We start from the raw sequence: 13,910 nt of genomic DNA, 5'->3' as shown, positions 1-13,910 counted from the left end.
ACAGATAATACGTCAGGAAAGTGAGACACGCCCACTCGTCTCCAACATCAACAATAGTCAGCGTGCACAACAAAATCTCAGATCACAAACGACATGTACATTCAAAGATAATTTTTACTCATGAGTTAAATCGATAAAGCTTATATTATTCAACTCAAAAGAATGGATACGGAAGCAAAGGTTTGTTACTTGCCTGAATGAGAAGCCTCGTGTTCTGTACAGTAGTTTGTTGGCAAGCAGTTGTTCACAGACGTGAATTAAATATATTATTGTACGTAGGTTCCCAGCACAAGGAGAAGAGATCTTCCTCCAATTCCTCAAGGACAGAGGGTAGGTCTGGGATATTCATGACATATCAAATGTGTTTATGTTTCGTTGAGCTGTGTTCATCAGGATTTTGCTCTCCCTGTAGGGTTGTAAATGTAGAGAACTGGGTTTTCCGGGCTTATCCACTAATTTACAATCTGTTTATCTCTGTTAAATTATGTTGTTTATGCCTGTATCATTTTGGAAAACGAATTTTTTTTTTGTTGATCATTTAGGGGTCACAGTCACTGTGCCTGAACACCTCAATGTAACCTTTTCCCCCCAGTAAAATCAATGTAATAGATTTCTGTTCGATAATATTTTTTATTTATTAATATTAAGAATTTTGAGGGAATTTTATGTAATATTTATAATATAATTTAATAGTTATAATCTATTTTTTCCACAATTTTTACAATACAATACAATTAATTAAATACATGAATACATTTTTTTTTATTAAAGTCCTCCTGTGGTGAAAATCAAGCTTTTAATGTTGCTTATATGTCTATGTGGTGTTTTTAATATGCTTTAAGACAAACTATGTGCAAATTCACAATTCAGCACCATTTCTGAGTATTTTCTCCTTAAAACTGCAGTGAACCAAAGACCGTCTCAGTTTGAGATACGTAGCTGGTGTTTCTGACATCACAAACTACCTTGTAACCAATCACGTCAACATGTGATCGTCAACGAGCGAATCTCTGAGCTGGTGTGAGTGAGTGGAGGCGGGGCTATTTTGCATATTCATAGAACCGTGTACTATTTTAAGGCATTACAAAAAAAAAAAATCAAGGAATAAACGTTTAAATATGTAATTTTGGTGAGTTTTAAGGGATAACAATTATTAACTACAGGGGGACTTTAAAATATATATTTTTTATATATTATTATTGCTTTTTTCTGCATTGTGGCTAATTTGTAGTTTGTACATCCAAAAAAGTCTCTGTATTATCCTTTTTCTATGGCAGTCATTTTTGATGGCAAGGTATGACACTTTTTTTTTTAGCACCATTTAACCTTTTCGAATCATGTCTACAATTTTTGTGTTACAAAAGTCACCAAGGCCTGGTTTCACAGACAGGGTTTAGATTAAACCAGGATTAGGCCTTAGTTTAATTACGACATTTAAGTCGCTTTTATAAACGTGCCTTTAAAAAAAGCACATTACTGGTGTGCATCTTGAGACAAACAATGGCCCATCTTTTAAAATATGTCACTGCACGTTGTTTTCAGTTAAAACAGCTCAAACATGCATTTTAATCTGGGACTAGATTTAACTGTGAAACCGGGGGCAAGTGTCGTCACTATTCCGATGATGTAAAACTTAAAGAAAAACAAAACATATTTTTGGTCAAAAGTGACCAAAGAGCACCATAACTGTTATGTATTTTAACATATTTTAAATGTAATTTGTTCCTGTGATGGTAAATCTGAATTTTCAGCATCATTACTCCAGTCTTTAGAGTCACATGATCCTTCAGAAATGCTGATTTGGTGCTCAAGAAACATTTCTTATAATTATCAGTGTAATGAAGTAAGTAACGAAAATGTTTTAGTTAACTACAGTAACCCTGGTGAGTGTTTATGTCAGAAGGTTGAGTAACACCGTTTGATCCTTCCTTACATAATCCTGCTGCTTGGCAGATGCTCGTCTCAGATTTAGACTTGCATTAATCCTTGCTTTAAGTGCGCCAACATGTTTGTTTGAACATGCGCAAATGTCCATTTATTCCCTTATGTTCTCCCTGTACTCTTAAGTGGAATGGCGAAAAAGACGATGGTAAGCTTCATTAGACAAAATACACAAATGTAGAGCCCCCAACAGGTTTAGCGTCTGATGCTCGAGTTTGACTGGAACTGTTTTTTGCTAACCAAATATTACTTTTTAACATTTCAGCGGGGACCACGAGCACTGCCATCTATGCCAAGGTAAGATCACCTAGCAGATTAGATGTTTACATTGTGATTTATAAAGGAAAATCACACACTGAGTCTCATATTTCCTTCCTTTTCCTTCATTATGCCTTCAAACACAGTCAAGACACAGCAGGTGAGTGTTTCTCTTTGAATTTTTTTTTACATTTGAGATCTCTTTGCAATAAGTGTCTAAAAATCCTATTCTTGCATTTGTGTAGGTGATAGTGTTTAAAGGGCTATGATGTGTCTGTTTGATTGCCTTTAAAGTTTAAACTTAAAATGTAACATTATATAATGAAGCTCATCTGTTGTTCCACACAGAGGAGATGCCTGCTCCAAAGAGTAGGAAAAAGAAGGCGAAGAGAGACGTAGAGAGTGTGGACGAACCTGACGGTGAGTTTAGGTGATATAAACAACACACATGATGGGAGAGAGTGGGGCTAGTTGTCACAAAGTAAATTTTCTCACCAGGGCTTTATCTCGGTACCTATAATGTTTTGAGTCAAAAGACCAATTACACAATTTCTTATTTTCTCTATAGGAGTGGTTTTGTATATTGGTTTTAAACACATGTTTATAACTATCATAAATTAGGATACTTGTGTCATAATTTCCAAAACCATATTTTTGTATTCTCTTGTTATAACTGTTGGGTAATAAATGAAGAAAGTAAATGTGTTTATAAATATGTTTATTATGTATAATTGTTTTTTAAAGGGTTACTTCGCCCATAAGATTTTGTCATCCATTACTTGTTCCAAACCTTTCTTTCTGTTCCTCCATTGACAACTACGCAACTAGCCCCAGAAAGGTAGTAAAGACATCATAAAAGCAAACCATGTGACTCCAGTGGTTTAACCGCAATATTATAAGGTGATATGAGTGCTGTTTGCCAAAAAAACCCACAATTTACCACTTATTTACAAAATATGAATCTCTATCGCGCGTTCAACCGAGCACCACAATGCATGCGTGTTTACGTGATAGCAGACGTTGCGTGAAACACGTGTTGGAGATTAATATATATGTATATTTTTAAATTGCACAAACAAAGCAGTCGTGTCGCTTTATAAAATTGAGTTTTAACCACTCTAGTCACATGGCTTACTTTAATGATGTCTTTACTACCTTTCTAGGTCTTTAAAGTGGTAGTTGTGTATTTGTCTATGGAGGGACAGAAAGCTTTCAGATTTCATTAAAAAGATCTTTATTTGTGTTCTGAAGATGAACGAAAGTCTTACAGGTTTGGAACAACATGAGGATCAGTAAATAATGACATAATTTTCACATTTGAACTATTCCTTTAATTACAATTTCTGCTGGCAATATAAAATAGTTTCATATTTTTGTATGTTATCTTTAAAATTTTTGTTGTTTCAGAAATTAATATATTTTATTTTAGTCTTTAAAATGCTATTTAATGGCAGGGTCCCATTTTGGGTATGTTGTCACAAAAGTGGGTGCTCTAAAATTTAGTCACCATTATATCAAAATAGACAATCCTTTTTTTTATGGAATAATGCAGTATTTATTATAAATGATTTATCCGGGCAACTTCCCTACGCACAGCGAAATCTCTTCTCTGATGATGTGTTTACTGGCGTGAGGGCGGGACAACCTGTCACTCACATGAGATGGCCAATCAATTACCAATAAACAAAATCGAGTCCTGTCTTATATTTTTTTTCTGGTTCGAGAAGCCGTTTCACTCAGATATACATCACAATAGGGAAGAAAACACTGTTGCAACTTCTGTAAATCAGCAAATTAGAATTGTGTTGCCTACTTTATATATACACATTTTACAAAAGTATAATACATATTTACTTTTGAATGGCTGTCATTGGAGAAATATGCATTTTTGGAAGAGGATGTTGTAGTTACAACATCTTCCACCATGGGCTACTAGACATTGCAAACCAGCCAAACTTGACTGATGGCTATCACCTGTAAAAGCATGGTGTTGCACTTGTGATAAGTTTGTTTTACCCTTGACCTTTGTAGATGTTGGAATGGAAATGGGAGGACTTACCAGTCGCAGACAATCCGAATGTCAGGAACCTTCGACCCCGGAGCCTCTGGACAATCCGCCACAAAGGAGGAAAAAGAAGAAGAAAGCACAAGCCATTGGTAAAAACACTGTTCATTTACATTGTGCATGTCCTGTTCAGTTCAACTGATCTGATATCTGTATAAGCTTGATTTTATTTACATAGACAATAATAAGAATAACAGAATAATGCTGATTTGCTCTGATTGATCAGATGTGGAGGGAGATCAGACAGACCTGGTGTCAAATGGAGATATGGTGGATCAGAACACTGACGAAGAGGTGACACGCAGACCAAAAAAGAGGAAGTCAGTCATTTTCTTACCTTAAACTGTTTGATTATTGAAAATTAAGAAATATCCGGATATGCACCACTGATATGTTAGATTTTTTTTATGACAGCTTTTTTAGATTAAATTTGCCATTGAATTAACAATTATATTTCTTTCTTTCTTCAGAGTAAAACCTAAAGTAACAGAAACGCAGTCCAACAATGAACTGGACCTAGAGGATGATGATATCATCACAGACCCCCAGGCGCCAATTTCCCAGCATTCCTTGTTCTCCGCTCCCCAAGGGCAGAGTCAGCCTGTGGGGAAGGTGTTTGTGGAGAAGAGCCGTAAGTTTCAAGCACATTGTGTATATGGTGCAGGTTTTTATAGGGTTCATTCACCCAAAAATATATATTCTGTCATTAATTACTCACCCTCATGTAGTTCCAAAACCTGTAAGACTTTCATTCATCTTCGGAACACAATTGAAGATATTTTTGATGAAATCCGAGAGCTTTCTGTCCCTCCATAGACAGCTACGCAACTAACACTTTGACGCCTCAAAAAGTTATGAGTTAAACTCATAAACCGATCGTAAAAATAATTCATATGAATTGACGCGCGAGAACAAACCTCATTGGTTCTTGCAGAAGCTCAAACGTGCTGCATCACATGAGAATGAACCTTATTGGTTCTCTCACGTTAAGCGAACATGCTTGAGCTTCCGTTTATGTTGATGAATGTTTATATGTGAATAAAAGCCTAAATTCAATCCATTCATCTTATAAAGCGATCGAGTCTCTTTAGAAAATTTGGACTAAACCGCTCAATTCATATGGATTAGTTTTATGATCTCTTTATGAACATTTTGAAGCATCAAAGTGGTAGTTGCGTATCTGTCTATGGAGGGACAGAAAGCTCTCAGATTTTATAAAAAAAGATCTTCACTTGTGTTCTGAAATGACGAAAGTCTTAAAGGGTTTGGAAAGACATGAGGGGGAGTAATTCAAATTTTTGGGTGAACTATCCCTTTAAGACTGTTTGCAAGTTCATAAGTTGCAACATTTTATATCTAAACTTATACTTTTTTGTTGAAATTGTTTGCATGCAAGAAATAAAGGTTAAGTGTAAGTAGTGAGCATTGTTTCTTTGGTGGCAGGTCGTTTTCAAGCAGCTGAGAGAGTGGACCAGTGGAAGGCCAGTGTCCCAATGGAGCAGAGCTTTATAGACATCCGTTCAATGTGGACCACTAGAGATGTCTCCTTGAGAGTACACAGTGGCTTCAGGTGTCCTTTCCACATTTGGTTTTAAACAACACGTTATTTTCCAGTTCTTTCAGATCTGCGCAATTGATTTGGCCTGAGGTGCCTTTTTGAGTCAAAACAAGTTTTTTCAAAAGTGCCCTATTATCTTTTTCGGATATTACCTTCATGTCATATGTAATATAAGGGTTTGGGAATGTAAAAGGTCTGAAAAGTTTCAAAGATATTGTAACAAATGTAACAAATTTGCATTATGCCAGACTATGGTCTTTATTGGCTGCCCGTGACCAATGTCACTTTGACCCTCAAACGCTGTAGTTGTAGTTGAGGCCTGAATTAACATACATCTATGTTTCTTAACCGTGACTGTTCCTACTACACAGAGTGATTGGTCTGTTTTCTCATGGCTTTCTGGCTGGTTATGCTGTGTGGAATATCATTGTGGTCTATGTGTTGGCTGGGGAACAGTTGAGCACTCTTTCCAACCTCCTGCAGCAGTATCATACCCTGGCCTACCCCGCACAGTCCCTGCTGTACCTGCTGCTGGCTCTCAGCACCGTCTCTGCCTTTGACAGGTGAATCACCAAACGTAACCATTCACTTGGACCAACAAAACTACAGTAAACACTGCAGTCACAAGTGTTTGTAGCTTTCAGAGCCCTTGAGATTAAACGTGTGTTTGTTCTCTCTCCTAATAGGTTAAATCTGGCTAAAGCCTCTGCGTCCATGCGGAGTTTGCTAACCCTGAGTCCTGTGGCGCTTGCCTCCTTCTGTGAGTTCAGCATTTCCTTCTGTATTTTTCCTTATGTACTCATGCAATGGACCTTAGTCAGGGTAGCGCCATGTTTCTTTTTTTTTGATAGGAATGAAAATTAGGCTGTGAGGGATAGAACTCAGTGCGTTCAATGTATTGTTTAACAACATACCAATTGTTCAGGTGCCAAAATGTCTTTATGAAAAAAAATTGGTTACACTTTATTTTAAGGTGTCATTCTTACTGTTTAAATATACATTTAAAGGGTAAGTTCGGCGTTTTTCAAGTAAAGCCCTGTTTTAAGATCGTTTCTGATTAAATCGAACGGTTAAGATTAAAATTTGGACATGCTGCTGTCCCGAGAATTTTAGGTTTTTGTGTTTTTGTGTAAACAGCAATGTTTTAATGTATTCCTTTTCTTTTTCAGTTTACTTTTCTGCGCTTGTTTTATTGTTAAGCCAACAGATGACGAGTGACCGTATCAATCTCTATAATCAGTATTCCAGCGATAATGTAACACTCTGGTAAGATCCATCGCATTAGAGCATGCTGGGTAAATACCCTACAGTATTAAAAGTGAAGCGGTTGTTGTGTCTCCTTTCAGGCAGCCAGGCTCAGAGCACAGCTTTCTTTATCCCTGGATCATAGTGAATCTGGTGGTCACTTTGCTGGTCGGGCTGGCCTGGGTTCTGATGTCTACAAGTCCAGATATCGACCACACAGAAGGTAAATGCTACAGGATGTTGAAGTTTGTTTGTAATTGAATACTAGTGTACTGCACATGGTTTAAGAAAAATGCAAGGTTAAACAGAGCACAGTATGCAACGATTAACATTTCTATGCTACCATGTCATCATGGGAACCATATCAAGTGTCACCTTTAATTCAGCGGCACTTATTTCAGAATCAAAATAAATATATTTAAAAAAAAGATTCTTCCATTCAAGCATTTGGGATTAGTACGATTTCTTGGTAAGTCTTTATTTTAAGGTGACAGTTACACATTACTTGTACTTACTATAGTAATAATAGTAAATTGTGTAATTACTTGTAACTTACCCTAAACCAAAACTTAACTCTATAGTAAGTACATGTAGTTAATTAATATTACTCAGTAATAATTTGATTAAGTAAAATGTAACTATTTCATCCTAAAATACTTTAACAATTTTTTTTAAATAAACTTTTTTTTCAGCAATAATGCATTCAATTATCAAATGTAACAGTAAAGACATAAAATGTTACAAAAGATTTATTTCAAATAAAGGCTGCTCTTTTAAAAATGTATCTCCTTTAAATCCTGAGAAATTAAGTCTATTCAATCTTAAAGGGCATATTGCAGGGGAGAGTACTCACTGAGTCAATGTATATAAAAATAATGTAGGAACTAGATTTAAAGGAGAACTCCGGGCAATTTTTAAATTAATCTTGATCGTCATACCTTTGTGAGTACTGTCTATAGAAAAAAACGAACCGGATTGGTGCTTGCAACACGGAGCTGTTCCCGCAAATGCCCAGAGCTCCCACTCAGCTAAAACGGCAGTTATGGGGGCATATACATACAGTAAAGAGTGTCTTGTGCCTTTTAACAGACACAAAATGCAATTAAAATGTCTGTCTAACATGAACAGGTCCCTTACATGTGAATACCCTTACTTATAAAACGCTATTAAGGGTTCTGGAGGCCCTTATGTCTTGCAAAACAATTTTATACCCTTCATTAACTTTTCATATGGTATTTTCATACAAGGTTATATATTAAATTTGAAAAAACAAAAAAAAAACCCTGCAATATGTCCTTTGAGTGGAGAAAACGTATCATGGCTATGCATCAAGCAGCACAAGGGTTTTGAACATTCATAATAATGTTTCTTGAGCACCAAATCAGCATTTTATAGTAATTTCTGAAGGATCATGTGACACTGAAGACTGGAGTAATGATGCTGAAAATTCAGCTTTGCGTCACAGGAATAAATTACATTTTATAATAAGATACAATACATTGGTTTTACATTTTAATATCGCCGTTTTTACCGTTTCTTCAAATAAATGAAAAGTTAAAAGACTTTTAAAAAAACGGCTAAACATTTTGAATTTTAGCTGTTTTCATAAGTCTTTTATGCTCACCAATGCTGCATTTATTTGAAGAAATTGTAAAAACAGCATTTTCACAGTATTAAAATGAATTTCTATTCTTTTAATATTGTTATTTATTCCTGTGATTGCAAAGCTGATTTTTTTTAGCGCCCATTACTCTCAATCTCTCACCAACTGCAAACGTTCGAATGGTAGTTTATATACATATGGTACATTTTGGAAGAAAAATAAATAAATTTAGAGGAACATTAGCACACAATACACACAGAACCGTAATAGAATACATTTTGGATATAATGTGGTGTGTTCTAAACTGAAATTTCATACATAAATTCACGTATGCATGTTGTTTCCCCCTTATAGATTTTTTAATGTCGATGGAAATGGAATGTCCAAAATCAGAAGAGAAGGACATCACTGCATAAGGCACCCGAAGTAGTTTTTTTTCTACTATATTTTGATACATGGTCATTGTATATATATTAATGCTTGCCCATTGTAAGGTCTCAGCAATAAAAAAAAAAAGATAAACCATTCTCAGTCTGATCAATACAAGGGATCATAAAAAAAGGCCACATTACTTTGTGTTATTATGTGATTTATTAACATCACACTGGAGCAGGCTGAGGACGAGGTCTTGTCCGCTGAATTATAACAGCCATCACAAGCCCACAGACACCAAACACTGTGAGAGCTCCTGCCGCCCATAATCCATAATCCAATATCTGCGGGACTAGAACAGGTGAACACTTCCTGGTTGAAGCTAGTTTGGATTGGTTGTTCACTGTATGAATGTTAACAAATATCGCAATGCTTTCATACCTTCCTTAGACACAAGATCGTCAGAAACCGGCACATGGGATACAATTATGACTTCCCCACTCGAAACTACAACCTTTTCCTTAGAATCCTTCAAGTCTTCTGAAATGGCCCTTCCTAAAGGACAGAAAATAAATAAATAATAATAAATGCACACACCACAACATCTAGAATCTATGTAGCTGTTCTCTCTTGTCTTGCTGTAACATTATATACACCACAACATCTAGAATCTATTATGTAGCTGTACCCACTTGTCTTGCGGTTACATTATATAATAATTTGATATAAATGTATTATATAATTATTACTACAGTTAAATATATAATATTAATTAGCGGTTAAAATACAACATCTAGAATCTTCCATATAGCTGTACTCACTGGCCTGCTTTAAATATTTCATAATATTAAATAAATATATACTTAATAATAATAATCCACAATATCTAGAATCTCTCAGGTAGCTATACCCAGTTGTCTTGCGGTTACATTATATAAAATTAAATGTAGATACAATTATTATATATAATAAGTAAAATATATATTTGTACACCACAAAATTAAGAATATTCCATATAGCTGTACTATACATTTATAATTCAATCATGACAACTCCCAAATAGTTTTAGTATGTTATTGAATATGGGGATGTTAATGTATTTGGTCTTAGTGGACTAGATTGGCTAGGCTGCTGGAGCAGAGCAAGTACTGAGACTTGCTACTCCTAACAGAAACACTGAGCATGCAAGATATGCTGCTGCAGCATAAATAGACATTCAGAAATCCCATAGCAGATCTAGCCAGGTGGAGCTGGAGGGTTTCAGAGGAACTCTGAAACATACCATTTAAATGTTGAGCAAGCAATCTAAGTGGCTGCAGGATCAGAAGAGGCCAATCAGCTTGTGCCATGCGGTAATGTGATTGTGTATATATATATTATTAGGGTGCAGGTCCTTTACATACATGCATACATATACACACATACACTCACTTGTCCTGCCGTCACAGCTGGGCTCACATGGCTCAGTGGCAGAACGGTGGCAAACAGACGTAGTGCAGTGAATGAAAATCTGTTGAAGAGAGGGCAGAGGACAAGAACATAAGTAGGAGCTAAGAAAAAAACATGTGATGGGCAAGAGGATACATACCCTTTCCTGTAAAGGCACAAAAGAGGACTGATCTACAAAGGTGAACATCTTCACCACAAAGAATTTGTAATGTGACGGGTACTGCAGCCCTGAGGGTCCAACATGAAGCTGAGTGGTCAGATATTGGTCATCCTTATATGGACAGCTATGAAGAGCGATTAGAAAAATGGGACACTTCAAATAGGGATTAAGTTCTTTGGCAAGCTTTGATGTTAACATTGCACCAAATGCCCATTTCCTAAACTTATAAGCTAAGTGGAGAAGCTATGGAAGAATTCAGGCTTACCCATTAAGCACTAGGTCCCACTGAGGCAGGCTCAGGGGTTCAGGAGTGGAAGTGGCCCAGCAGTGGTCGAGGAGCAGGATAACATTTGGATCCGTCCTCTCTAGAATCCGCACCTCCACATATACAGGTTCTCTCAAAACTTTAGTAACAGGATAGTCCTCCTCAGAGTAGTAGGAAGTGTACATATCCTCTTAAATGCATAAGGAGATTACTGAATTAATCAACTGCATCTCACTCTTCTACAATGATAGTAATATGATATAGACCCGGTATTAATGATTGTCGCATTATTGGTATTCAATGCAGTTTAACTGTACACCATCACGGTTTCCACAAAAATATCAAGCAGAATGGCGATTTTCAACATTGATGATTATCAAAAATTATTCTTGAGCAACTATTTTAATGATTTCTGAAGGATCATGCGACACTGAAGACTGGAGTAATGATTCTGAAAATTCAGCTGTCATAACAGGAATAAATTACATTTTAATATACAGTAGTCAACATTTGAAGTGGATCAAAAAAGTTGTCCTAAGAGAAGAACAGGTATTGTTCATCATGTACAACTTGGATGAAAGGTTGACTACTGTATATTAAAATAGAAAAGTTATTTTAAATTATAATATCACAAGTATAGATTTACTGCATTTATCAAATGTATGCAGCCTTGATGAGCATAAGATCCCGCTTTCAAAAACAAATCTTACCAAACCCATACTTTTGAAATTATAAAAGTATATAGAAATTATTGCAGTTACTTTTGTATCATGTCTTTATACTTTAATTTCTATAACTTTTTTGTGGATTTTTTGTGACCGTAATTGTTAGACAAGGAACATTTCAGGATGATTTGGTAAACTGGATGAGTTTCATGATTTTCAGTACATATCATATTTTGCCAAGTAAGCCACATTTGAAAAACCTGACTCGTATTGGTTATGATGTCAAATAGATAGTTTCAGGATTCTGCCTACCATCAGAGCATCCTTTAGCGGTGCACTGTCCCTTGGCGAGCCTGAGCTCCACTCGGAGTAGCCCAAGCTGAGAGACAGGGTCAGGAGGAGGAACCGTATTCACTTCCGCCACCAGAGCCTCAACTGATGTTCCCGAATACCTGCACTGGAACTCCAGCCTTCAAGACACAGACAGGAAATACTGAGAGCCCTTTCCACTGATTTTCTTACAAAAACGTTGAACACAAAACAGACCACCAAGCAGAGTTCCAAAAGTGCACGTGACGAGACGATCCCTCCTCACTCATAAGCACTGTCTCTCGTAATTGATCCACGAGGTCCAATGCCCACTTCATACGCAGATGACATTATGTTCTCATAAATAACAAAACCGTTTTCTTCCTGAAGGAAATAAAATAGGACACATAACACTGTCCATTGAGTGAACAAAAACAATGCAAAAATGTCTCCCCCATGACTAATAATATACTCAAAGGCTCTCCCTCCGTTCACACCCACCTTCATTCTGGTGCCACAGGAGCTAACAGGAAACTGGTAGATGACAAAGGTGACAGTACTGCCGACAGATGCACAATGGCCACTGGGGTCGTTCTCCAGCATGTGGATGGAGTCTAAACTGATGTGTGGCAGGGTGGCATCTCGAGCTACGACCAGTACAAACTGCCCATCCCTCGTGCACTGCAGGGTAACTGGAACAAACAGGGAAAAAAGAAAAAAAACTCTTATATGTAATCAGACTTTTTGCACACAATAACTGACATCATACAGTTACAGTGGTAACTATATGATAGTTTCAATTAATGTCATGCTCCCTCCCAACCATTCTTTCACAATTTGAGCCTGATTAATCTAGTCATCGTTATTCTGGAATATGGCCATGATGTGTGCGTTTTCATGGTTGTTTATTAAATGAAAAGCTACACACCATCTATTAGGGTTATAAGAACTGTTGCCAAACATAACATACCAGAAACATAATGTTCCAGTCATAGACTCTTAAGGATTTTCCGGTTTAAAATCCAAACAGCCACTTTTCTTCTTTTTTTTGGCCAGGCAGTGTATAATATATATTTTCTATACACCACCATCCAGTACGTATTGGACCATCCAGCTACGTCATCGTGCCACAGGCTGCAGCGAGGGGTGTCTCAAAAATTCAGCTTTGTTTCACAGAAACAAATTACATTTTAGAGTATTTTCTATTAGAAAATGTTTATTTTAAAATCGCTTTAACTAAATTTATTCTATTGTTGATCAAACAAATGCAGCCTTGGTAACAGAGACAAAATACCAGTTAGGGTCACTCTACCACTATTACTGTAGCAAAATTATGGTAATGCTCATAAGTACTAGCAAGAAAAAGTACTATCAATCAACTTTAGACTATGATGTATGTAGCTACCATAAGGGGGTCACAATATGATCATCCATTATCACGGTGTCGTGCAGTTACTCACCTGCCTTGGCATAATAACAGCCATGTGCATCATAACAGCAGCTGATGTCCTCACATTCTTCTGGAGTAAGGTCAGGTTCTCCACACTCGATACGCTCGTGCTGCTCCACCACACAGCGCTGAGACCCGGAGGAGGAGTTCATCTGGGGATTAAACACCTCCTTCAGACCCGGGGAGAATGATGAACCACCGGCCTGACGTTGGGGCATTTTCAAGGGAAACGGTGGATCATGAGCATTGCTCAAACATACACTAAGCGTAAACGCAATTGATGCTGCAATTACCAACATTTTTGCGGCTTACTTTCGCTAAGTACGTACTTTTCCCTGTGTGTCACATTTAAAGAGCTCATAACAACCCTAATTAACGTTAGCCCTGCCCCTTTAATTAATAACAAACCCATGTGGTAAAGGTAAACGAGTTATTTATTAGCAATTTACAATTTTACAAAAACATATATTTAAAATAAGTATATATAAAATAGAATACTCATATTGCAAAAAAACATATATTTAATAATGGCCTACCAATAATGTTTTATATTAAACTATTTGGGTACAT

The 13,910-nt window shown here is 36.6% G+C and overlaps 2 protein-coding genes across 4 annotated transcripts; one reads left to right on the top strand and one right to left on the bottom strand.

Annotated features, from left to right (window-relative positions):
* Positions 1-24: 24 nt before the first annotated feature.
* Positions 25-9,144, top strand: tmem237b (transmembrane protein 237b). Of its 2 annotated transcripts, XM_077199519.1 has the most exons (14): positions 25-180; positions 280-330; positions 2,207-2,238; positions 2,346-2,359; positions 2,548-2,619; positions 4,231-4,356; positions 4,491-4,584; positions 4,735-4,895; positions 5,708-5,834; positions 6,194-6,385; positions 6,509-6,582; positions 6,992-7,088; positions 7,169-7,290; positions 9,025-9,144. In XM_077199519.1, the coding sequence occupies exons 1-14, from the start codon at positions 163-165 to the stop codon at positions 9,084-9,086; spliced, it is 1,242 nt and encodes a 413-aa protein (XP_077055634.1). In that variant the 5' UTR covers positions 25-162; the 3' UTR covers positions 9,087-9,144. The 2 variants fall into 2 exon arrangements, with proteins under 2 accessions (XP_077055634.1, XP_077055635.1); XM_077199520.1 differs by lacking the exons at positions 25-180; positions 280-330 and adding an exon at positions 1,832-2,089.
* On the bottom strand, positions 9,088-13,703 carry zp2l2 (zona pellucida glycoprotein 2, like 2). Of its 2 annotated transcripts, none has more exons than XM_077199516.1 (9): positions 13,351-13,679; positions 12,392-12,582; positions 12,177-12,274; positions 11,894-12,051; positions 10,917-11,106; positions 10,631-10,775; positions 10,474-10,552; positions 9,484-9,597; positions 9,088-9,386 (listed from the first exon to the last, which is right to left on the bottom strand). In XM_077199516.1, the coding sequence occupies exons 1-9, from the start codon at positions 13,637-13,639 to the stop codon at positions 9,208-9,210; spliced, it is 1,443 nt and encodes a 480-aa protein (XP_077055631.1). In that variant the 5' UTR covers positions 13,640-13,679; the 3' UTR covers positions 9,088-9,207. The 2 variants fall into 2 exon arrangements, with proteins under 2 accessions (XP_077055631.1, XP_077055632.1); XM_077199517.1 differs by having other exon boundaries at positions 9,243-9,394; positions 13,351-13,703.
* Between the last annotated feature and the right edge of the window lie 207 nt (positions 13,704-13,910).

Source organism: Siphateles boraxobius, unplaced genomic scaffold (genome assembly GCF_051911475.1).
Source record: "Siphateles boraxobius isolate OS27281-9 unplaced genomic scaffold, OSU_SipBor_1 41, whole genome shotgun sequence".
Classification (NCBI taxonomy): Eukaryota; Metazoa; Chordata; class Actinopteri; order Cypriniformes; family Leuciscidae; genus Siphateles; species Siphateles boraxobius.
Note: the sequence above shows the minus strand (reverse complement) of the source record. Positions and strands in the feature narration are given on the sequence as shown.

What these genes read in the sequence shown, in the direction of transcription:
- tmem237b (XM_077199519.1), top strand. An exon ending in GAGTGTGGACGAACCTGACG is followed by an intron (nt 2,620 to 4,230) that starts GTGAGTTTAGGT and finishes TGACCTTTGTAG; the next exon opens with ATGTTGGAATGGAAATGGGA. An exon ending in AGCGATAATGTAACACTCTG is followed by an intron (nt 7,089 to 7,168) that starts GTAAGATCCATC and finishes GTCTCCTTTCAG; the next exon opens with GCAGCCAGGCTCAGAGCACA.
- zp2l2 (XM_077199516.1), bottom strand. Translation starts at nt 13,639, where the DNA reads ATGTTGGTAATTGCAGCATCAATTGCGTTTACGCTTAGTGTATGTTTG. An exon ending in CTGTTATTATGCCAAGGCAG is followed by an intron (nt 12,583 to 13,350) that starts GTGAGTAACTGC and finishes TGTTTGTTCCAG; the next exon opens with TTACCCTGCAGTGCACGAGG. An exon ending in CCTGTGGCACCAGAATGAAG is followed by an intron (nt 12,275 to 12,391) that starts GTGGGTGTGAAC and finishes TATTTCCTTCAG; the next exon opens with GAAGAAAACGGTTTTGTTAT.